A 24636-nucleotide genomic window follows, 5' to 3' on the forward strand; every position below is an offset into this window, starting at 1 on the left:
TATGTTTCTATGGACTTCTACTGAATTAGCTCGATGTATATATAGCTGTATAACATTTCTGGATGTATATTTGGACCGGAAGTGATTGTTGTTTATACACCGATTTCATTTTTATTTATATTGAAGTTCATGTATATTTGTACAGCACATTCATATTTTGTATTTGTCTTGCAGTGAGGTTTTGACAAAGACCGTTCCTGGTCGAAACGTTAACCTTGTCGCCCGCAGTCACTAAATTCATGTATACAAACATCACCAGGTGCTGTTCAGAAATAAAGAAACAACATTTTTTTTGCATAAATCTCAATTATTTGAGTGCGGCTGTTTTTCTGGTTGATGTAAAGCAGATCTATGATTGCTGGCAACAGCTGCTCAGGCATGTACAGAAAAAAGAACGGATGAGGAAAAAATCTTTTTAAAATATATAGATTATACATTTTTTATGGTTTGAGAAAGTTTTGTTTCTTTAGGTTGCATATAAAAGATTTACATTGTTATACAGAAATCTGTGATGGTAACACAGTAGTATAATCTGCAGTGTCCACTGAACCACATAAATCAGTGTATTGTGTTAGAAACAAGTGTGCCGCATTACGTGAAATACTGGTCTGCCTAGATTTGCAGCTATGGCATTGTTTGGATATTAAATTACAACTAAGAATGCGCTAATTTGAATTCTTGATTTTGAATTTCCTGATGTGGTGTTAACCCCTTCCAACATGCGCCGTACATTTTCTGCTCTGCGGGAGCATCGTTCCTGCAAAGAGAAGTATATGTACGGCACCGCGATCGTGGGGGCTCACTCTGAGCTCCACAGCAATCAGGTGCGGGGTGTCTACGTCCATCAGGTGGCGCTATAGAGTTTAAGTTCTCTCTTTCTCTGAAGAGGCAATTTGCATGCTCTGCCGTAGCACCGATCGCGAGCTTTTAACCCCTCTGATGCTGCTGTCAATGACAGCGACATTGCAGGGCATCGTACAGGGAGGGGTCTCCCTGTGTGCTTCCATCAGCACAACGCGATTCAGTCGGTCGCGGGTCCTTCAAGGTGTCTGCTAAGCTGAGACGCCTCCTTCCCTGCCTGTCAGATGCTGATCTGATGCTCTGCAGTGCTGAAGCATTGCAGAGTATCAGGTCAGCGATCTGTTACTGTACAGTGATGTCCCATTCTGGGACAATGTTAAAAAAAAAAAAAAACCTGTAAAAATGGAAAAAAATATCCCCAAATATAGAACAAAAAAGTAATACATTTATTTATGTAAAAAAAAAGTACACATTTGATATCGCTGCGTCCGGAATGACCCACTATTTAAAACTGTCCTACTAGTTAACCCCTTCAGTGAACACCATAAAAAAAATAAGCAAAAAATGCTTTATCATACCACCAAACAAGTAGTGCAATAAAATGCATTCAAAAAGACTAATGTAAATAAAAATTGTATTGCTGAAAACATCATCTCCAGCAAAAAACAAGGCACCAAAAAGCTCCGTCAGCAGGAGAATAAAAGTTATAGCTCTCAGAATAAAGCGATGCAGAAATAATTTATTTTTTCTATAAAATAGTTTTTGTGTAAAAGTGCTAAAACCTAAAAAAGCTATATAAATAGGGTATCGCTGTAATAGTACTGACCCGAATAATAAAGCGGCCTGATCAATGTTACCACGCGTGGAACTGTACATAAAACAAATGAATCTCCAGAATTGCTGTTTTTTTGTTTAATTTACCTCCTAAAAATCAGAATAGAAAGCCATCAAAAAATGTCATGTGCCCGAAAATGGTACCAATAAAAACGTCAACTCATCCCGCAGAAACCCCAAAGTAAGTGCTCAGCTTGGAGCTCTGCATAACTGTGATCCCAAACGTTATATAAAATGTTCCCCAATAAAAGCTTCAACTCAATCCACAAAGAAAGTAAGTCCCCACTCAGATCTGTCATCTGTTAATCGAACTATTAGGGGGCTTTCACGTTACTGGTAGCACAAGGGCTCTGTTAAAGCGAAATGGCTCCTCGCCCCTCAAAAGAAATTCAGCAAATTCTGCGCTCCCAAATCCAAATACCCTTCTGAGCCCCAATGTGCCTAAACGACATATAGCGCCCACGTGTTTGGTATTTCTGTAGTGATGAGAGCCCACCTAATTTACAGCTGCGTGTCTCCAGAAGCATGAGCTGGGCATAACATACTGGTCATTACAACGTACTGGTCACTACAATGGCAGATTTGCAATTTTCACTCCGCAACATCCACTGCTGCTTGTTTCTGGAAAACAGCCACGGAGTCAAAATTGTCACTACACCTGTAGATTAATTCCCAAAGGGCTATAATTTCCAAAATGGGGTCACTTGAGGGGGATTCTTCTTTTCTAGCACTTAGCTGCTCTGTATATGGAGTCTACAAACTATTCTATGAAAATCTGCGCTCCAGGTGGCAAATGGCGCTCCGTCCCTCCCGAGTCTCGCCGTATGGCTAAGCAGTACTGTACAGCCACATATGGGGTATTTCTATATTCAGCAGAAATTATGGGACAAACTGTGATGCCATTTTTACCCATTTCCCAGTATGACCATGTAAAATTTGAGGCTAACACACAATTTTGGTGGTAAAAATGTAAATGTATTTCTTCTTTACTGCCCAATAGTATAAAATTTGGTGACACACCTGTGGTGTCAATATGATCACTGCACCCCTAGATAAATTTGAGCGGTTTAGTTTGTAAAATGGTCACTTATGGGGGGGGTTCTGCTGTTCTGGCACCTCAGGGGCTCTGCCAATGTAACATGGCACCCTCAAACTAGTGCACTGTAATGTGGCGCTTGTTCCCTTCTGAGCTTTGCACTGTGCCTCAAAAGTAGTTTTTGACCACATAATGGGGTATCTGTGAACTCGGGAGGAAAGGATAAATATGAAAGTGTAAATATGGCATTTTTTGAGAGTTCTCAATTAGGGGTGAAGAAAGATTTTATTGTATGGGTCAGTACTTCTGATGAGTGTAAGTGCTCGTTACTGGAGTTTGCCTAAGGTGCTCGAGTACGCACAGAGTATCGCGGGTGCTCGAGTGACATGTTCTAGTACACAGGACTGCATTTTACACGGCTGTTAGACACCCACAAAATATGCAGGATTGCCTGGGTAACAAGGGCAATCCCCACTTGTTTTGTGGCTGTCCAATAGCCGTGGGGACTCGAATATGTCACTCGAGCACCCGCGACACTCGGTGCGTATCCGAGCACCTAAGGCAAAGTAAAGTAGCGAGCACTCACTCATCACTAGTCAGTACTATTACAGTAATGCCCAATTTGTGACGTTAGTTTGTTTTGCTGCTTCTGCACAAGAAAAAAAAAAAAACACTTAACATTTTTTTTTTTTTTTTTTTTTTTTGCGTAATGAGATGTAAGTTTTTTTTCTTTTATCTGTACCATTTCAGTATCCATACATCTTTTTGATATATTTTTCATTTTATGTGAGATTGAATGAACAAAATGTCAAATCTGCAAGAGAAATGTACTTTTATTGTAGTGAATGTATTTTTATTGTAGTGATCGTTACTTGAGCTGATGTCTTATTTTGGGAGCATTTGCGTTTTATGAGATTAAGCAAATTTCTAGTCAGAAAACTGGGATTTTTGTTATTTTTTTTTTTTTTTTTTAAACATTTGATTTTTTTTTTTGCAATATTGATTAGCCCCCAGGGAACTTGAACACTCAATCACTTGATTACATAAATAATACTCTACTACTTATGAAGTGTATAGGAAAATCGAGCCAGTGGGTGTTCATGATCATGGGTCTTGTACAACCTATTTGGCTTTGATTTATAATTTACTAAATGCCACTATTGGGGGATCCAGTTGCTTACAGCTACCATCTGCTTCCCATGATTGCGCTGCGGGGATGCAATGGACAAACGGATGGAGTGATCTCCCTCTGTCATACTCTTTAGTTGCAGTGATCACTATTGACTGCAGTATGTAATGCGTTAATTAAGCCACTAATAGCACTCCATCCCTTCTGTGAAATCTCCGCTAGTAGGGGAAATTGAACGATGTTATACAGAGAAAGCTTCAGGACCACAATGGTGACTAATCACTGTATTGCAGTAATGTGTCAGGAAGAGATTAATCAGGGTCATATTTTGCTATAATACCTTTTATGAGACAGAGCTGTAAAATACTTAATAGAAATCATAGCTAATAGTTTTGTTTTCCTATGTAACATGTGGACCATAAAAATATGCAGATTAAAGTTGTATCTTTATATTGTGTGCTATGCATGTTGTTTCATTAATGTCATAAATGGGGTTTGTGAAGAATATGGAGATATAATTTCATATCAATCATGTGTATCCTTGGTGGCATGGGAATATAAAATCCCTTTCAGTGTGCATCTGTAACAGAACACCTATACCCTCTTCAGTGTGCAGATGGCTCTGCAGGGAGGCCAAGCCTCCAAAGGCTGTGAGTGATAAATCTCACACCTTGACAGCTCAGACTATGACAAAGGCCTGCTTGCCATATAGAGCCCTGCTGAAGCTGCAGATACCTTCTAGAACATTCCAGAAACGTAATTCCATAAGGAGTTAAGGAGATACTATATGTTCTAGGGGTACATCATGTATATTTACGAGATCCCCAGAACATGATGAACGCCCCTCTGGGTCTCAACCTGTTCTAGCACCCAGGGGTATGGAGTACATAGAACAGCTAGTAGAAGCCAGATATCAAAGCTGTATTTGGTCTTAACGTGTAGCAGGGGCCTGGCCAGATCCGATTGCGCCAAAACTACCTCCCTAGGACAGTCTATTAAATTATGATCCATCTTAAGTTTTGGAGTTTTTATATGCAGAGGCAAGGGGAGGGGATTTATTTAGGTTCAGCCCAGTGTGGAGTGACCCACAGGGGGATAAAGGCTAGTGTAAGGCCATGTGGTCTCTCTCTGATATGCTTGCTGGTCACTTTGAAAGTGGGGGCCGGGTCGAGTAATGTACAAAGGGACAAAGGAGACAGCTAGCAACCCATGCGCACCCGGCGGCCCAGCCCACACACGGTCGAACATCAATCCAGTAATTGACCTATATTTTGCTTACATCTTTTGTCCTACCATGATCTGTATTTGCTTATCTGACCATTGTGTATGTGTAACCATCATGTATATAGTGTATTGTGTAGTGTGCCCTTAAAGGGAACCTGTCACCACCAAAATCGAAGGTGAGCTAAGCCCACCGGCTTCAGGGGCTTATCTACAGCATTCTGTAATGCTGTGGATAAGCCCCCGATGTAACCTGAAAGATGAGAAAAAGAGGTTAGATTATACTCACGTGGGCGGTCCGATCCGATGGGCGTCGCAGTCTGGTCCGGGGCCTCCCATCTTCTTACAATGACGTCCTCTTCTTGTCTTCACGCTGCGCCTCTGGCGCAGGCGTACTTTGTCTGCCCTGTTGAGGGCACAGCAAAGTACTGCAGTTCGCAGGCGCTGGGCCTCTCTGATCTTTCCTGGCGCCTGTGCAATTGTCACAATTCACACCGTGACTGTCACCCCTACGTCACGGATCGGGGGTCCTTAGGTCAACAGACGGCTATCACATGTGCAGGGGGCTTATCTTAGTTATCCCTCCACTTCTACACTGTGATGAAAACACACACAAGGTTATTGACCTATCGATTTACAGCAGGGGCTTATTTTAGTTATCCCACTGCTCTACAATATACCACGAACTGCAGGGATTTATGTATATCCCGCTTTACAGTTCTACTTGAGAACTTGCAGCTCTCTGGCGCCCCCCTTACCCTCAGGTCAGACTAGGTACTGCACCTAGTGTAATTAGTCGCCAGAAAGGCTGCCTGATTTGTACTGGCTATTGGGCACGCTGCGGCAAGGGTGATATAACTACTCTCACTCAGGCAGGAACAATAATTATCAACGCCGCCTTCGCTACAACGACTCCCAAATACACAGAACAAGGTATGCTGCCACTAGCTTCGATTAAACGGGTCCGAAGCCAACCCAATTCAGAAGACTTAGATTTTGGGGGTGACAGGTTCCCTTTAAGGCGATTTAAATATATCATTTTAACCTTGGTCTGCTCTATTTTCTCTATCCACGAATTTTCACGTCCATTTCTCGGTTTAACTTTCCATGCTAATGTGGCTGGTTTCTGGTCCAATATAATCCTTTTTAATGAACCGGACTTATATCTATTGAGGAATTGATGGCAGCTCTGTTTCACTTGTGCTAGTGAAAGGGGCCTCTTAGCCTGCCGTAGTTGTGAATGAGTGTGGTGCCATGTCAGTGACTGCGTGGGCTACATCATCTCACTCCCCATGCCTCCCTGGATCCATGTGGACAACAAGTGTCTGTGTAAAACTGTACAAAAGGGGTGCGGAAAGTCACGTTGGTGAAAGTGGGGAGACCGTATTACATGATCGTCTGACATAATAGTGATGTCAGGAGAGGTGCGGGTTCCTCACGTGGTGGCAGCGGTGGGATTCTGCGTGATCTCTCCAGTGTCATCCTTCACAGGGTTATTCTGCGTTACATTTATATTTTTGTATTGTTTCATGTATATATTTCCTTACATTCTGATCCCATTTTATGCTATTATTTTAGGCTCCGTGGACTCTGCAGCACACAGCACCAGAAAGTAACTGGCCCCATGAAGGGAAAATTGAATTTAAAAATTTCTGCTTGCGATACAGAGAGGATTTAGACCTGGCCCTAAAAAATATTAATGTTACTGTGCAGGGTGGAGAGAAGGTAAGTGAAAATTTGTCAGGTAATGGATGAATTCATGTACAGAAATCGGAAAGTGAAGAGTTTCTTCATTTTTAACACTATTGAACACCAATCAACTCTTCTGCAATTGTACCTAATCTATAATTCCTATCCAGATTCCATGTACTGTACTAATCCCAGATGAATCTAGGCATGTTGATAACACACAACGCTTCATCAAGGACTAATCCAAACAAAATAATTAATTATAGGTCTTTAAAGGGATTGTCTTTCAGAAAACTTTTCCTGATAAGTACAGTTCATTGTTAAAGCATTTTTTTTCTACTTACCCTTCCGGGTCCAGCTCTGCCTCTGTTTCCATTGTCTAGCTGTAGCCATGTTGCTATGACATCACTTCTGCAGCCAATCACTAAGCTCAGTGTTTACACGGGCATAGCCACTGAGCACAGTGATTGGCCACAGTAGTGACATCACTTCAACATAGTTTCAGCCAATCGCTGAGCTCAGACAGACTTGCAATCTTCACAGACCGAGCCACCGATCTCGGTGATTGGCTGAAGCAACGTCATCTATGCAGCCAAGTAATGGAGACCAGACATCGGTGGAGACTCACCATGGGAGGTTAAATAAATAAGTTTGGGTTCCTCTGTACTACACACCTGTACTGACCCCTTTTTCATCCTTTGCATCACGTGTGACGGATTCCTCTGTGACTGAGAAAGTCCGCCAGCTGCACACACGCTACCCTAATGGACACTTACTGCCATGTGTCGGAAATAAAGCTGTCAGGGTCCCGAATTAGGGCACTTGGATTATTGACGTGCATTGTACATATCAAAGCAGTTTTTTTTTTAACGGACAACCCCTGTAAAGTTGTATGTAGATGATCAATGAGGCAGGGTTTGCCATTTATTCTTTCTTAGGATACATACTTTTCTATTCTTCCCTTCTACAGATTGGGATTGTTGGCAGAACTGGAGCTGGGAAGTCTTCGCTCACACTTGGACTGTTTCGCATCAATGAGGCTGCCTCTGGGGAGATCATTATAGATGGCTGCAATATAGCAAAGATTGGTCTCCATGATCTGCGATTTAAAATTACGATCATTCCTCAGGTACTCCTCTTCTCAGAACAGCATAAAGTAAGAATATTCAATCTAACTTTTGCTAGTCATTTTAATACCATATGGATTACCGATTTTTCTGTTTTACTCTACTGTTGTCAGCAGCAGAGGAAAATTGCAGAGATCACAAAAAAGTAATACTTCTATGCCATTGTTTAGATTAAAGCTAGCCATACACTTCAGTTGTGCTCACATGTTGCTGTTTGTAGCAAAGCTGGAATGCTATCGCAACATTTGTAAATTGTTATAGCCCATTGATCGTTTTTTTCATTTTTGCCTGCAGGATCCAGTGTTGTTTTCGGGATCCCTTAGAATGAACCTTGACCCATTTGAAAAGTATTCAGATGAAGAAATCTGGACATCCCTGGAGCTTGCACATCTAAAGAATTTTATTGCAGGTCTTCCCGACAAGCTCAACCATGAATGTGCAGAGGGAGGTGAAAATCTCAGGTCAGACATGCTGTCAAAATCTTCCTGGAGCATTCCGTCTTGAACTTGCATTTTCTACACTTGTAACTGACTATATCAACATTGATTTGTTTGTTAAACTGATATTCCCCCCCAAAAAATGTTATCCCCTATCCCATCAGATAGGGGATAACTTGCTGATCGCTGGTGGTCTGACTTCGGAGACCCTGAGCATTTTTCCCAGATCAGACCTCTGGAACCCTGAGAATGGGACGCTATAGCCCTTGCTTGAATGGAGTAGAGGCGCACGTGCTCTGCTGCATTCATTGTTTATGGCTCTGCTGAATAAAATATTCAGATATTTCCAGCTGTCCCATAGTCGATGAATGGAGCGGAGGCCAAGAATGCGCACTTCCACTCCATTCAAGATGGTGCAGAGCTCCATCCTCTGGGTTCCAGAGCCCTAATCTCATGAACACTCGGATCCCCAGTTATCAGCAAGTTCTGCCCTATCCTATATATAAGGAATAACTTATTTCTCCTACGTATCATTGGGGGACACAGGACGAATGGGTGTTATGCTGCTGCCACTAGGAGGACACTAAGTTAAACACACACAAAAGATTAACTCCTCCCCTGCAGTATACACCCACGGGCTGGACAATCCAGAGCCAGTTCTTACTTAGTGTCTCAGGAGGCACTTGGGTCCTCTGGACCCCACCAATTTTTGGATTTAACGGAGAGAAGGGAGCGACAGGCAAATTTTCAGCTCTGATCTCTCCCGCACCAACAACGGGCAAGTACATGGAGCGTTCCTCCTGTATCCTTTCCCGCGACGATGGATGCCAGCCCTGGCTCACGTTTCAGTGTGGCGACGGTTCCTTAGCGTTCCGATCTCCCTCCCTCCCTCTCAGGCGACCACGGGGACTAATCATCCACCTAAGTTTCCTGGAGCCAGGGCACAGCCGGACAGATTGACATGGCGTCCGTGCAGCCGCCCACTGCATCACCACTGAATATAGCGGATGACGCACGGCGGCAGAAGCTCTCCACCCTCTCCCTACCAAGGTGAAGGTGGATGGAGCATCGGTTCCATCGCACAGGGTAAGTGCGGGGACCGACGAGCTGACAGGAGGGGGCCCCTTACTCTCTTACTAATGCGGCTCTGCAGCCGCGGGGCAGCGTTGTACTTCTGAGGGGGCACGGCGGGCAATCCGGCGCTCCGTTGGCGCATTGGCAACCCGGCCCGGGCCGGACTCCAGCGCCCGCCTACATGCACGCCAACGCCCGCCCATGACACGCCCCCTCCCTGGGCGCTTCTCGTTCCCGAGAAGCGCCCTTCTCACATCTCGGCGGCCATCTTGGACCGGGAAGTACGCTGGTGGCTCTGCAGCTCCGCAGCGCACAGGACTTCAGGATCTACCTGCCAGGCCACCGCAGGACTTTGGTGAGACGCACTCAGTAGGATTGTCTCCCCCCCTGCCAGTACGCTCTCTTAATCACAAATATGTCACAGTCTAAGCAAAAACGGACTGGAAAGACCCACTCTGTTATTTTTGCTGTGTGCACCTCCTGCAAGGTATCTCTGCCCCGAGGTCACACTGCTCCGCTGTGCACCGCCTGCGAAATGTCTGCGGCACAGGATACTCCGGCCTCTGTCCCGGAATGTAGCGAGCCTAGTACCCCCGCATGGGCGTCCTCCCTTGCTCGATCTGTGGCATCCTTGGAAAGGACGATACAGTCCCTCCGTGAGCCGTCCCTTACCCAGGGCTCTTCCACGGATGATGTAACGCGGTCTAAGAACCCCTCTCGGCCTAGAGGTCGTACCGCTTCCAGAAGCCCTCACTCATCTAAAAAGAGGTCCAGGGTAATATCTCCGGTCCGTGATCAGCCCTCCGGCTCAGAGAGCGATGTCTCTCGCCACTCATCCCCGACTCATAGCAGGGAATCCTTCCTGGACGACGCATCCAACGCGTCCTGTTCCCCAGAGTATCATCACGATCAAGAGACCCTAGATTCTCTCATAGACTCTGTAAGTCAGACGCTACAGTTAGAGGAGGAAACCCCGTCCAAGGCGGCTCATCCCGTGTCATTCGGGCGAACCACAAAGGCTCATAAATTTTTTCCTACGCACCCTCAATTCAAGGACATTGTCGATCTCCATAGAGTCCGTCCGGATAAACGTTTCTCAGGTCAGAAGGCTATGCAATTGAAGTATCCGTTTGCTCAGGACCTAGCTAAGGAGTGGTCTCAGTCACCCTCCGTGGACCCGCCAGTGTCTCGGCTAGCCACCAAGGCGGTTCTATCTTCCTCCGAGGGTGCGTCCATCAAGCATCCCACTGATAGACAAATTGAACAGATGGCTCGTTCGGCTTTTGAAGCCTCCTCGGCTTCTCTCTTTCCTTCTTTTGCCGTCACGTGGGTTGCAAAGGCCATGACCCATTGGGCCGAGTCTTTAACCTCTACAGCACTACGTGCCGACTTACCCCCCGAAATTTCACACCTGACCACTCAGATTGCCAGAGCGGGGGACTTCGTAGTTTCCGCATCCTTAGACGCGGCCAACTGTGCCTCTCAGGCAGCGGCCAATGCTGTCACGATCCGCAGATCCCTTTGGCTCAGGGACTGGAAGGCGGACTCGGGTTCCAAAAAATCCCTCACGTCTCTTCCATACCAGGGCGAACGCCTTTTTGGGGACAAACTAGACAAAATAATCGCAGACTCCACAGGAGGAAAGAGCAAATTCCTTTCCCAGCAACGAACTTTTCGGCCCTTTCGCAACCAACAGGGCCGAGGCCGATATTTCCGTTTTAGCTCCAATTGGTCCAATCCCTCCTCCGCGCCACCCGGCGTCGGGAGAGGTCAGCGCAAGGACAGAGCCTCCCAGCCGTCTTACAAACCTTCTCCCTCCTGGAGAGGCAGACCCAGACAACAGGGATCCCGAGGGCCCAGACCTAACAGGTCTCCACCTCAATGACTTTTGGCAAATGCCGAAGGACACCGACAGAGTTGGCGGCCGCCTACTCTTTTTTCGGGACGCGTGGCTCTCGGTAGTTCCCGACCGGTGGGTCCGCGACCTAGTGTCCTTCGGTTACAAGATAGAGTTTGTCTCTCGTCCCCCATCTCGTTTCTTCCAGTCCCCTCCTCCCAGAGCAAGGGTCCGTCAGTATTTCCAGGCCATAAAGTCGCTATGGGAAGACGGGGTCATCATCCCGGTACCTCAGAACGAGAGGTACCAAGGTTTCTATTCCAATCTTTTCATCGTACCAAAGAAGGACGGATCAGTACGTCCAATATTAGACCTCAAGCTTCTCAACAAGTACGTTCGCGTACGTCAATTCCGCATGGAGTCCCTCCGCTCGGTAATTGCCTCTCTGGAAGAGGGCGAGTTCCTTGCATCTCTAGATGTTCAAGACGCTTACCTGCACATTCCCATCCTACCGTCTCATCAGCGCTTCCTCCGCTTCGCGGTCCAGGGGCACCATTTTCAGTTTGTCGCCCTACCCTTCGGGCTGGCCACCGCTCCTCGGGTGTTTACCAAGGTCATGGCAGCTGCCGTGGCCATTCTCCATGCTCGAGGCATAGTGGTGTTGCCCTACTTGGACGACATTCTCATAAAGGGCTCCTCTTTTCGATCCTGCTCAGAAGCAGTAGACGTCACCATAAATACCTTTTTGCGCCTGGGTTGGAAAATCAACTTCAAAAAATCTTCCCTGGTCCCGGCTCAAACCATATCCTACCTGGGAATGATCCTAGACTCCTCTCAGGGTCTAGTACTCCTACCTCCGGAAAAGGTTTCCACTCTACAGAGAGAAGTCCGAAAGCTTATCCAACCTCGCCCTCACTCCCTACGCTTCTCCATGAGGGTACTCGGCAGGATGGTGGCGGCGATGGAGGCAGTGCCTTTTGCTGTTTTTCACCTCCGTCCCCTACAGCACGCCCTTCTAGCAGTATGGGACAGGAATCCCGCCTCGCTCGACCGCCGTCTCCTGTTCTCTCGCCCAATCAGGCAGTCTCTCATGTGGTGGACCAAGAGGTCCTCCCTGACTCGGGGGAAGTCTTTCCTTCCGGTGCACTGGCTGGTTGTCACGACGGACGCCAGTCTCTTCGGATGGGGTGCAGTGTTCCAACGCCACTCGACTCAGGGTCGCTGGTCCCTGCAGGAATCCCAGCTGCCCATCAACATCTTAGAGATTCGGGCAATCAGACTGGCTCTCCGCCAGTTTCATCCGTTCCTTTCCGGCCGCGCGGTCAGAGTCCAGTCCGACAACGCCACTGCGGTAGCCTATATCAACCGCCAAGGGGGCACTCGCAGCAAAGCGGCCATGGCCGAGGTAACGCTCATTCTCCGCTGGGCCGAGACCAACCACTCCATACTCTCAGCAGTTTACATCCCAGGCGTGGAAAACTGGGAAGCGGACTTTCTCAGTCGCCACAGTCTCGATCCCGGAGAGTGGTCTCTCCATCCCGCAGTCTTTCACCAGATATGTTCTCGATGGGGGACTCCGGACGTGGATCTAATGGCATCTCGCCTCAATTGCCAGGTTCCCGTTTTCGTGGCCAGGTCTCACGACCCCTCAGCCCTTGGAGCCGACGCTCTCGTCCTCTCATGGCAGGGTTTCAGACTCCCATACATCTTTCCTCCAATTCCCCTTCTGGCGAAGGTGATCAGGAAGATCAAGGCAGAACGGATTCCAGTAATTCTCATCGCTCCGGACTGGCCACGCAGGACATGGTACGCCGAGATGGTACAATTGGTCTCAGACGTACCTTGGAGGCTGCCGAGCCGCGCAGACCTCCTGTCTCAAGGGCCCATTTACCACCCGAACTCAGAGGCCCTGTGTTTAACGGCGTGGCCGTTGAGTCCTGGGTACTGAGGCAGAAGGGGCTGCCCCAGACGGTTATATCTACCATGCTCCGCGCACGCAAGCCTTCTTCCATGCGCATCTACCACCGCGCCTGGAAGGCATACTTCGCCTGGTGCAGGGATCGGAGACGTTCTCTCCTCCGTTTTTCTATTCCTCACATTTTGGAATTCCTTCAATCAGGCGTAGACTTGGGCCTTGCCCTTAGCTCTCTTAAGGGCCAAATTTCTGCTCTCTCGGTTCTTTTCCAGAGAAGGATTGCAAACAGACTGCAAGTCAAAACCTTCATCCAGGGAGTTTCTCATATGGTTCCACCTTACAAAATGCCCTTGGAACCATGGGACCTGAATCTGGTCCTCTGTGCTCTTCAAGAGCCCCCCTTTGAGCCCTTGCATGAGGTGTCCTTGCTGTTCTTGTCGTGGAAGGTCGCCTTCCTCGTGGCTGTCACGTCTATTAGACGTGTCTCTGAGCTGGCAGCTCTGTCGTGCCAACCGCCTTTCCTCGTTTTCCACCAGGACAAGGTAGTTCTGCGGACATGTCCGACTTTTCTTCCGAAGGTCGTTTCCTCTTTCCATCTTAATGAAGAAATTGTCCTTCCCTCACTGTGCCCTGCTCCTTCCCACCGCACGGAAAGGGCTCTCCACACTTTGGACTTAGTGAGGGGTCTCAAACGTTACGTCTCCAGAACGGCGTCTCTCCGTAGGTCAGACGCCTTGTTCGTTCTTCCGGAGGGGCCACGGAAGGGTCTGCCCGCTTCCAAGGCCTCCATTGCCAAGTGGATTCGTTCCGCCATCCAAGAGTCCTACCGTGTCAAGGGTCACGCCGCACCTCCGGGGATCAAGGCTCATTCTACCCGGTCAGTCGGCGCGTCCTGGGCCATCCGGCACCAGGCATCGGCTGCACAGGTCTGCAAGGCTGCTACATGGTCCAGCTTGCATACATTCACGAAGCACTACCATGTGCACTCTCAGGCTTCGGCAGACGCGTCCGTCGGTAGGCGAATCCTACAAGCGGCAGTGTCTCATCTGTAGCTCGTAGGCACGCACAGCATTTATAACTTCTTGTTACCCTCCCAGGGACTGCTTTGGGACGTCCCATTCGTCCTGTGTCCCCCAATGATACGTAGGAGAAAAGGAGATTTTTGTGTACTCACCGTAAAATCTTTTTCTCCGAGTCAATCATTGGGGGACACAGCACCCTCCCTGTTAGCCTAGTTGGCTCGGTTATTCTCTTCAGTCCGTGTTTTGACTATAACATGTTTACTGTTTTTAACTGGTTTACTCCTACTGCTTTGTTACCGAACTGGCTCTGGATTGTCCAGCCCGTGGGTGTATACTGCAGGGGAGGAGTTAATCTTTTGTGTGTGTTTAACTTAGTGTCCTCCTAGTGGCAGCAGCATAACACCCATTCGTCCTGTGTCCCCCAATGATTGACTCGGAGAAAAAGATTTTACGGTGAGTACACAAAAATCTCCTTTTTTTATTTTTTTATATGAGAGGGGATGATATTTTAAGGAATTTAATTAGATTGTTAGCTTCATATCATGGGATCACTCAATTTATTTATTATTTTTTTTATTTCACAGCATTGGTCAGCGGCAGCTAGTATGCCTGGCAAGAGCACTTCTTCGTAAGACAAAAATCTTGGTCCTGGATGAAGCCACTGCCGCGGTAGACCTGGAGACTGATGGACTAATTCAGTCGACCATCAGAAAAGAATTTGAAGATTGTACTGTAATCACTATTGCTCATAGACTCAATACAATAATGGACTACACAAGGTATGGCAGGTGGAGGGGTAAATAATAGCACTCGGGGCTTCACGGTGTGCTGACAGCAATATCTGAACCACCCACGGGTCCACAGTCTAAAAACTTCCCACTTGCCACTAAACGTGGACATGTGAAAACTGGTCTTGGTTGCCGTGTAAAATGGCTCCAAAGATCATCTCTTACTTTGGAGGACCATGTATGTCCTTGAGTCTCAACTGTGTGCCTCTTTTACATTTTCACTGCTGTGGCACCGCAGGGATAGTGACCACTTGCTGCAGCATTACCCTACATATTGGCCCATAATGACCACCTCACCCATATACAGTGATGTCAGAGATGGCCAGTGTCCCTACGGAAGACGATGGTGGAAGTGGTCTCTAACCATGTCTGTCTTCCTTGTGAAGTCTACGTAGCATTTGACAAGTCACAGCCCTTATTGCTGTGGTAGAGCGTTTGGCTCTTATCAGACACGGGATACTTTCTGGATCCGGATTATTTGGCAAGTTAACTACTCACTCTTGGGCTACATTCACACCCGTGAGACACGTCCTAGTGTTCTATGATTTAGTTTGGGACACCACTCTTACCCATACAGTTTAATTAATCCATACGGCACACATCAGTTTTAATAATGGGTCCGTCAAACTCAAAGCAGCTCCTATTTTCATCAGTTTTGCAGCTCAGACTTTGCCATTAAAGTCTTAGGGGATCCACATAGAAAAGCTGCTAACACTGAAGACAGACTTTGAACTCTGATGGAAGTCTCTACAGTAGTACAGACAGTCTAAAATATTGGAAAAAAACAAAAACTGATGCAACTAGGTTGACATTTCAGAAAAAAATTGGCCCGTTTCACTTGGGTGATGGCACTCAAGCGAATGTGTGAATCTAGCCTTCGTATTATTGGACTTTGTCCTCCATTTACAATCATTCCATATCCATTGTTCACAGAACCTGTAGTATCACTGATACATTTATATTGGAGAATAATGGGAGAAGGATAATTGCAATATTATCCCAGCAGACGGAGATGGTACTGACTCTAGCTGGTAATGTCATGCTGTACACATGCGTCGTAGGATTGATGGCAGACCATAGACTCAAATACACACAGGGCCAAAATGAAAAACCTGGACAAAGTTGCGGACCAAACTTTATATTTATTGAAAAATGTCTACAATTGAGGAACTTTTTCCTTATCAAATATAACAATGAAACTTTTCGTATGGAAACAAACTTAAGTTTTGCTTAAAAGGAACTTGTCACCAGGTTTGCCAGATATGAGATACGTCCACCACCTTTCAGGCCTGATATACAGCATTCTATAATGCTGTATATCTGCCCCCGACCTGTAAGAAGAAAGCGCTTTTATTATACTCGCCTGCAGGGCGGTCCAGTCCGAGGAGTGTCGCTCTTCTTGGTCCGGTGCCTCCATTCTTCTTGAGATGCCGTTCTCCTTCTTCCTTCATGTGTTTGACACATCCCTACGTCATCCACACAGTGTTCACGGCATCGCGCTCCTGCGCAGGCGAGCTTATCTGCCCTGTTGAGGGCAGAAGAAAGTACTGCAGTGCGCAGGCAACGGTCAAAGAGCCCCGGTGCATGCGCACTGCAGTACTTTACACTGCCCTAGTCAGGACTGAGAAGTGCGCAATGTCGGGGAGACTGTCACATGTGGATGACACGTCAACCACACAAAGCAGGAAGGAGGACGTGTTGCAGGAAGATGGGAGGCGCCAGAGAGACCAGTGAGACCCATTGGAGTGGACCACCCCCAGTGTAATAAAAGATCTTTTTCTTGTCTTGCTGGTCCGGTTGGAGGAAGATATACAACATTATAGAATGCTGTAGATCAGCCCTGAAAAGTGGTGGCTGTAATTCATATCGGCCAAACCTGGTGACAGGTTCCCTTTAAACATGGAATCTGTAACAAAGAAAGCTTAATAACACACGTATATTGTGTATGTATGTGTAATTATATTTGGCCCATGAGAATGTACCAAATGTACACACATACTATATATACACACACGCATACATAGGTACACGCGTACACACATATATACACATACACACACACATACATACATAGGTACACGCGTATATATATATATATATATACTTTATTAGGTACACCTGTCCAACTTCTTGTTAACACTTAATTTCTAATCAGCCAATCACATGGCGGCAACTCAGTGCATTTAGGCATGTAGACATGGTCAAGACAATCTCCTGCAGTTCAAACCGAGCATCAGTATGGGGAAGAAAGGGGATTTGAGTGCCTTTGAACGTGGCATGGTTGTTGGTGCCAGAAGGGCTGGTCTGAGTATTTCAGAAACTGCTGATCTACTGGGATTTTCACGCACAACCATCTCTAGGGTTTACAGAGAATGGTCCGAAAAAGAAAAAAAATCCAGTGAGCGGCAGTTCTGTGGGCGGAAATGCCTTGTTGATGCCAGAGGTCAGAGGAGAATGGGCAGACTGGTTCGAGCTGATAGAAAGGCAACAGTGACTCAAATCGCCACCCGTTACAACCAAGGTAGGCCTAAGAGCATCTCTGAACGCACAGTGCGTCGAACTTTGAGGCAGATGGGCTACAGCAGCAGAAGACCACACCGGGTACCACTCCTTTCAGCTAAGAACAGGAAACTGAGGCTACAATTTGTACAAGCTCATCGAAATTGGACAGTAGAAGATTGGAAAAACGTTGCTTGGTCTGATGAGTCTCGATTTCTGCTGCGACATTCGGATGGTAGGGTCAGAATTTGGCATAAACAACATGAAAGCATGGATCCATCCTGCCTTGTATGGAGCATCTTTGGGATGTGCAGCCGACAAATCTGCGGCAACTGTGTGATGCCATCATGTCAATATGGACCAAAATCTCTGAGGAATGCTTCCAGCACCTTGTTGAATCTATGCCACGAAGAATTGAGGCAGTTTTGAAGGCAAAAGGGGTCCAACCCGTTACTAGCATGGTGTACCTAATAAAGTGGCCGGTGAGTGTGTGTGTGTGTATATATGTATGTGTATGTGTGTGTGTATATATATATATATATATATATATATATATATATATATATATATATATATATATATATATATATATATATATATATATATATATATATATATATATATATATATATGTGTATGTACGCACGTACGCACACGAAGTGCGGACTGGAAGAATGGGATTTGTAGTGTTAGCGGCAGACCAGCTTTAATAGACGTTTGGTACTGTCTCGTGGGCCAAGCAGTTATACTGTGGGGAGATTTGGCCCAAGGGCCTGAGTTTGACATCTATGCCATAAAGGAATTTTCTCCTTCGCCTCATTGGGGGACACAGACCGTGGGTGTTATGCTGCTTGCCACTAGGAGGCTGACACTAAGTGATACAAAGAAAGTTAGCTCCTCCCCTGCAGTATACACCCTCCTGCTGGCTCCCAGCTAACCAGTTCTTGCTTAGTGTCTGTAGGAGGCACTTGGGTCTGTTTTCAGACCCCAACATTTTTTATTTTTATTTTCTGTAAATTTTTATTTTTTAATTAACGGAGTGAAGGGGGCGACGGATTCCTTTCTAGGGTCCGCTCTCCCCCGAACCATCAACAGGCAAGCACGGCGAGTATACCTCCCCGTACCTTTCCTGCGACGACTGGGGCACGCCTAATCTACGCTAGGGCGACGGTTCCTATACGGTCCCGATCTCCCCCCTGTAATATGGCGAGCACATAAAGTATACCTCTTATGTGCATCTCCCGGGCTCCTCCGCAATTAACACCTGTTGGCATCATGTAGTCCCCACAGTAGCCGTAAGTCCCCTGCGGCAGGCACAGCCATAAGTCCCCTGCGGCAGGCACATATGAAGATGGACAGAGACTCTCCATCCCCCAGCCAAGGGAGGATCGATTGAGCTTATTCCCTCGCAATAGAGGCTGCATCTCTGCTCGGTGGTGGTGAGTAGTTTCCTTCCTCACGCTGCCTGCGTGGAAGCTGCGGTCCTGGTCCCTGGGGAGAGGTGCCGCTGGCCGGTACGCCAGCGGCAATCATTCGGCGCTACGTTGCGGCCCGCCGACGCGCTCCACCGGCAGGCTCCATAAATTTAGTCCCCGGCTTTTTCAGCCGGACTAGGCCGCAGTTGAAATCCCCGCCAACCGCCGGAGCCCCACCCAGCTCACTTCAGGGGCGACGGTGCCTTCACGGTCCTGATGCCGGACAACTGGCCCTGTCCACCCGAGGGCTGAACTCCGTGGATGTACAGAGGCCCCTCTCTATGGCGTCCGAGCAGCCCCCACTGTCCCACCACTGTGAAAGCGGATGGCACAAGGAGGCGGATGGTTCCTCTCCACCTCCCTAACAAAAGGGATGATGGATTGAGGTTTATCCCTCTATCCCTGCACCGTCCACGCTGCAATACCCGACATCCGCGGCGGCTCCATGCCGGGACGCGCACCGTTGGTGAGTGGATCCTGCCAGCGATGGGCTTCTGCAGCGGGATATTCACAGGCAGTCTCAGGCTTCCCTGTGGCCCACCTCCCTGAGGTAACGCTCCAGCCGGCTACAAAATTTAGCCCCCGGCTTCGGCCGATGTGTAGGCCGCACCCCGGAAGCGCACTGTGGCGCCCTAAGGCAGCTCTGCCTTTTTTCCTGGCGCTTTTCGCCTGGCACGGAAGTGCTCAATTTTCTCGAGCAACGCCCCTCACTTCTACGCTGGCGCCGGCTGCAGAAATTTAGGCCCCGGCTTGGGCCTATTCATGGAAGTCTCGAGGCTCCGCCCACGTCGTGCCTGTGGCTCCGCCCCCTGAATTGGCGCTTCTCGCTCACTGCGAGATTTGACCTAAACCCGCATGACCAGTATTCCTGGTCTTAAAGTCACATGACCAGTATTCCTGGTCTTAAAGGCACGTGACCAGTATTCCCTGGTCTTAAAGGCACATGACCAGTATTCCCTGGTCTTAAAGGCACATGACCAGTATTCCTGGTCTTAAAGTCACATGACCAGTATTCCTGGTCTTAAAGGCACATGACCAGTATTCCCTGGTCTTAAAGGCACATGACCAGTATTCCCTGGTCTTAAAGGCACATGACCAGTATTCCCTGGTCTTAAAGGCACACGACCAGTTTTCCCGGTCTTAAAGGCACACGACCAGTATTCCCTGGTCTTAAAGGCACACGACCAGTATTCCCTGGTCTTAAAGGCACACGACCAGTATTCCCTGGTCTTAAAGGCACATGACCAATCCGAAGCTGGTCATAAATGAGGAGCCCTCTGCCGCTGATCCCAGTTTATCCCAGTGTAACTAGTTCCCTCAGTGGACTTCGTCACTGCCGCAACCCATGGTGTTTCTGACCAAGAAATTGAATCCCTCCGTGATCCCTCCGTGGCTCGGAGTGCTCGCAGGACCGATATACATGGTCCCTCTCCTACATGGGATCCGTCGGCTAGCAGGGGCCGCGAGTATTCCAGAAACGTACAGGCATCTACAAAACGGAAGTTCTCATTTCATGATCTCTCTCCAAGGATTTGCTGACAACAAGACTCTGAACACGGATTGGATATTGCCTTGGACCTGGACTTGCCAGAGTTTCACTAAAGGATGACTCGCCTATTTATATCATCATCCAATCTCTGTACATTGACGAGGACTCCGGTCCTGCTCTAGACTACAGTGTCCCTCATACGGAGACTAAACTCCCTCGTAGAGCATTTGTCATCCAGTCCGGATATGCGATTCACTGGACAGAAGCCTCTACGTGGGGCTCCATGCCTGGTCTGATTTTTAAGGGCGACAGGCCCTTTAAAGGGCGCCGATCTCCCCACACCATCAACAGACGGGCACACGGAGTGTCGCCTCCAGGTATCCTCTTCTGCATCCAGGCCTAACGCCAGACAACCTGTCCTGTCCACCCGGAGACCTGAACTCTGTGGATGTACAGAGGCACCCTTTTCGGGCGTCTGAGCACCCCGCTCTGCATCACCACTATTTAACAGAAGATGCAAGAAGGCGGATGTTCCCTCTCCACTTCCCTGTTAAGAGGATGGTGGATCGAGGGTTCCTAATTTTTAACTCTGCAATGACCTGCTGGAAGCAGCCGCGCATTCTGCCACTTGGCAGATTAACCGGGTACAATCTCCTGTGGTTTACCTACCAGTATCCCTGCCCGATGTGTCATCAATTAAAAATGCCACGATCTGTCAAATAGCAAATCTGGTTTGTTCCGTTTTACGGCTACGGGTCCAGCCCTCTACCCTCCCTAGCCGCCACATGGATTGCTAGAGCAACAGTCTCTTGCCTGGAGACCTTAACTACTTTGATTCACACCAGTAACCCTTTCCTGAAGACAGTACAGCTGGTCAATCAAATCTTTTGAGCGGGAGACTAACAAAGGATCGTACGTTCCTACAGCCCCGACCAACAGTGAAAGGGTTGTCCGGGACAGTCTAGATCTAAGGGATCTTGGTTCCTAAAAGGGGAACGAGAAGTAGGACCGATCCCGGACCTCAAACTTCTAACAACCTTTCACAAGGTTCTTCTTCTTCGAATGGAGTTCCTCCGCTCAGCCATTACTTCAACAGAAAAAGGTGCAGTTTCTGGCATCCATCGACATTCGGGATGCTTACCCTCTCAAAAATTCCGTCGCTTTTCCATTCGTGAACAGCATTTAAGTCACGACCTTGTCCTTCGGCCTTGCTACCGCACCCAGAGTGTTCGCAAGGGTCATGGCGGCTGTCATGTTCCTCTTGCACCTAGAGGCGTGGTCGTCCTGCCCTGTTTGGCCGACTGTTTACCTGCCCTTGCAGGACTACGCTAAGTCGTCTATATCACTTGCGATACCCTCTCACCTGGGCTGGTGGCTAGACTTAGACAACTTCTCATTTCCATCCCAGTAGATATCCTTTTTGAGGATGATCTGGTACTCTTCCAGAAGGGTGGTATATCTCCCTCCAGACAAGGTCATGGTCCTTCAACAGGGAGCTCGTGCACTTGCTCACTCATCCCCTCATTTCATTCGATTTGCTGGGAGGGTTCTGAGGAAAAAATGGAGACGACAATGGAAGCAGTTTCCTTCGCTCCGTTAGTTTTCAGCGAGTCAAGCAGACTTTCAGACGATAGTCTCTGAGCTCCTTCTTCATCCAGGGCTTTTCTCCCGGTTCAATGGTTACAATAGCTTCCAATGCCAGTCCTTTTCTCCCGATCATTGCTCTGGAGATCCGAAAGGTAGTCCTACAGTAGGTCCACTGCCTTATGGCGGGTCAACCCATCTGAATTCAATTGGACAATGCCACGGCTGTGCCATACGTCAATCATCTAGCAGGTACCCACGTTCAGGCACCATGGCCGAGGTACCTCACATTCTCACATGGGCCGAGATCTATCACTCGGTGATCTCGGCAGTACATATCCCAGGAGTATAACTCTGGGCTGCGAACATATTCAGCCATCAGGGTTTCGCCTCAAGTGAGTGGGAACTTCACCCGGAAGTCTTCCATCAGACCTGCCTTCTCTGGAGCTCTCCAGTTGTAGTTCGGATGGCGTCCTGACTGATCGCCTGTGTACTCGAGTTTGTCGTTCGGCCTCGAGATCCAAGAGCCATCGCACTGCATGCTCTGGTTCTTCCGTGGTACCAGTTTCCACAACTCCCCGTTCACTACTTCCGAAAGCTTTTCAGAAGCAGAAAGGGCCCCAGTGATCCTCGAAAATCCGCACTGACCACGTCAGTTTGTTTGCTTGCGGAGCTGGTAGCTTTTCTGCCTTTCTGCAACAAAACTGCAAGTAGGGACCACCTCGCAGGAAGTTTTCACTTGTAGTTCTTCCCTATCGCATACCGTTAGATCATTGGGATCTATTCTATTAGGGAAGGTCGCCCCTTTTTTTTCTCGGCGATATCCTCATCCTGACGAGTCTTCGGTGCTAACGGGTCCTTTCAGACTTTTTGTTCCCTTATTTCCTTCAAGGCAAGGTCGTCCTCAGGCCTTCCCCGTCCCTTGTTACCAAGGTGGTATTGTATTACCACTGTTATGAGGGCATAGTTCTTCCCTCATCTCTTTCAGCACCAGTCCACAAAATGGAATGAGTTCCCCATATTCCGGACGAAGCGAGTGCTCTGAGTATGTATGTCTCGAGGACGGCGTCCTTCCGAAGGTTGGACACTGTATCTTGGGCTTCCTGACGGTAAGGGGAAGGCTTCCTGACGTTTACAGGAAGGGTTTAGCCGTCTTCATTGGCCATTTAGCCTGGTGTATTCCTTTCACCATCCAGGAGTCCTTCCGTGTTAGGCTGACATCTATCTCCCTGTCTATCGTGGGTTCTAGGCACCAGGCGTCGACAAGACACGCCTGCAAGCTTGCGGATTCGTCCAGTCCGCATGCATTCTTCAAGCATTATAATTCCCAGACTTCCACAGATGTGAGTCTGAGCAGGCGGACTCTGCAGGCCGCGGTGGCGCACTTGTAAGTAGCGGTTACACAGGGCCTGATCTGATGTTGTCCCCACCCAGGGACTGCTTTGGTACGTCCCACGGTCTGTGTCCCCCAATGAGGCGAAGGAGAAAGAGGGATTTTTGTGTACTCACCGTAAAATCCTTTTCTCCGAGCCAATCATTGGGGGACACAGCTCCCACCCTGGTATTGGCTTATGCTTGTTTTTATAATCTGATATGCTATACTCTCATATATAATATGACATGCTGTAAGCTAATATGTTGTTACTGATCTCCTACTGCTTTTTGCACCGAACTGGTTAGCTGGGAGCCAGCAGGAGGGTGTATACTGCAGGGGAGGAGCTAACTTTCTTTGTATCACTTAGTGTCCTCCTAGTGGCAAGCAGCATAACACCCACGGTCTGTGTCCCCCAATGATTGGCTCGGAGAAAAGGATTTTACGGTGAGTACACAAAAATCCCTCTATCAGCAGGAGCTATGAATCAATGTGGAGATAAAGGGAAGAGAACAGGCGGCTGAGCTACTATAGAAATAATTGCACTGTATTTAAGAGAAATGCTGAGTGATGGACGAGGGATGAAGTTATAGAATAAAACCAATTTGGGTGCTTTATCTCTGACTTTCACATTTGTGCTAGTTAATGTGGAAAGCTTTAAGAGCGCTTAAGTAGTATATTACACATCATATAAATGCATAAATAAAATGAAAATGTAAAAAAAAAGCAAGTGCACCTTGGCATGATGAGCTGAAGTTCTTTCTAACTGACCCGTCTTCTCTTCTGATTTTAGGGTGATAGTCCTTGACCGAGGCCAAATAGTGGAGTTTGACTCTCCTAGCAACCTTCTCCAGACAAAGGGGATTTTCTACAGCATGGCCAAAGATTCTGGATTGGTTTGATTGTGGCTGGACGTACGTCGCCGCATCGGTCTCCTGACAAACCTCCTCCATGACGGCTTATTGACTAGAAGTAATGCTTGACTGTTACTGAACCACAGTCTCCTCCAGTTATCCACAAAGAAGATTGTAGACCGGAAATCCGTTTTCTTTCTTAAATTATTATATATATATATATATATATATATTTTATTTTTTTTTTTTTTTTTTTTTTATTTTTTTTTTTTTTTTTTTTTTTTACTGGAATTTTATAGCTCTTCTACAAAGTTATGGCCATCTTAAATGTATCCACGTCATAAACTCCAACTATATACTGGTTGTATGTTTTCTGCTAGTAGCGGCATGCAGTAGTAAGAACTGTCAGGTTACTATAGCCTATGTTGTGACGTTATAACCCAAAGCCGAATG

General features: G+C 47.5%; 1 protein-coding gene across 2 annotated transcripts in view; it reads left to right on the forward strand.

Annotated features, from left to right (window-relative positions):
- Positions 1–24421, forward strand: part of ABCC1 (ATP binding cassette subfamily C member 1 (ABCC1 blood group)) — a 131458-nt gene extending 107037 nt beyond the window's left edge. For both annotated transcript variants that reach the window (XM_077275136.1, XM_077275137.1), the window contains 5 exons: positions 6600–6746; positions 7681–7839; positions 8132–8298; positions 14707–14901; positions 24123–24421. In XM_077275136.1, coding sequence (XP_077131251.1) covers positions 6600–6746; positions 7681–7839; positions 8132–8298; positions 14707–14901; positions 24123–24231 — 777 coding nt within the window. In that variant the 3' untranslated portion in view covers positions 24232–24421. The remainder of the gene's footprint in view (positions 1–6599; positions 6747–7680; positions 7840–8131; positions 8299–14706; positions 14902–24122) is intronic.
- Positions 24422–24636: the final 215 nt, after the last annotated feature.

The sequence above is a fragment of the Ranitomeya variabilis genome, chromosome 7 (assembly GCF_051348905.1).
Source record: "Ranitomeya variabilis isolate aRanVar5 chromosome 7, aRanVar5.hap1, whole genome shotgun sequence".
Taxonomy (NCBI): Eukaryota; Metazoa; Chordata; class Amphibia; order Anura; family Dendrobatidae; genus Ranitomeya; species Ranitomeya variabilis.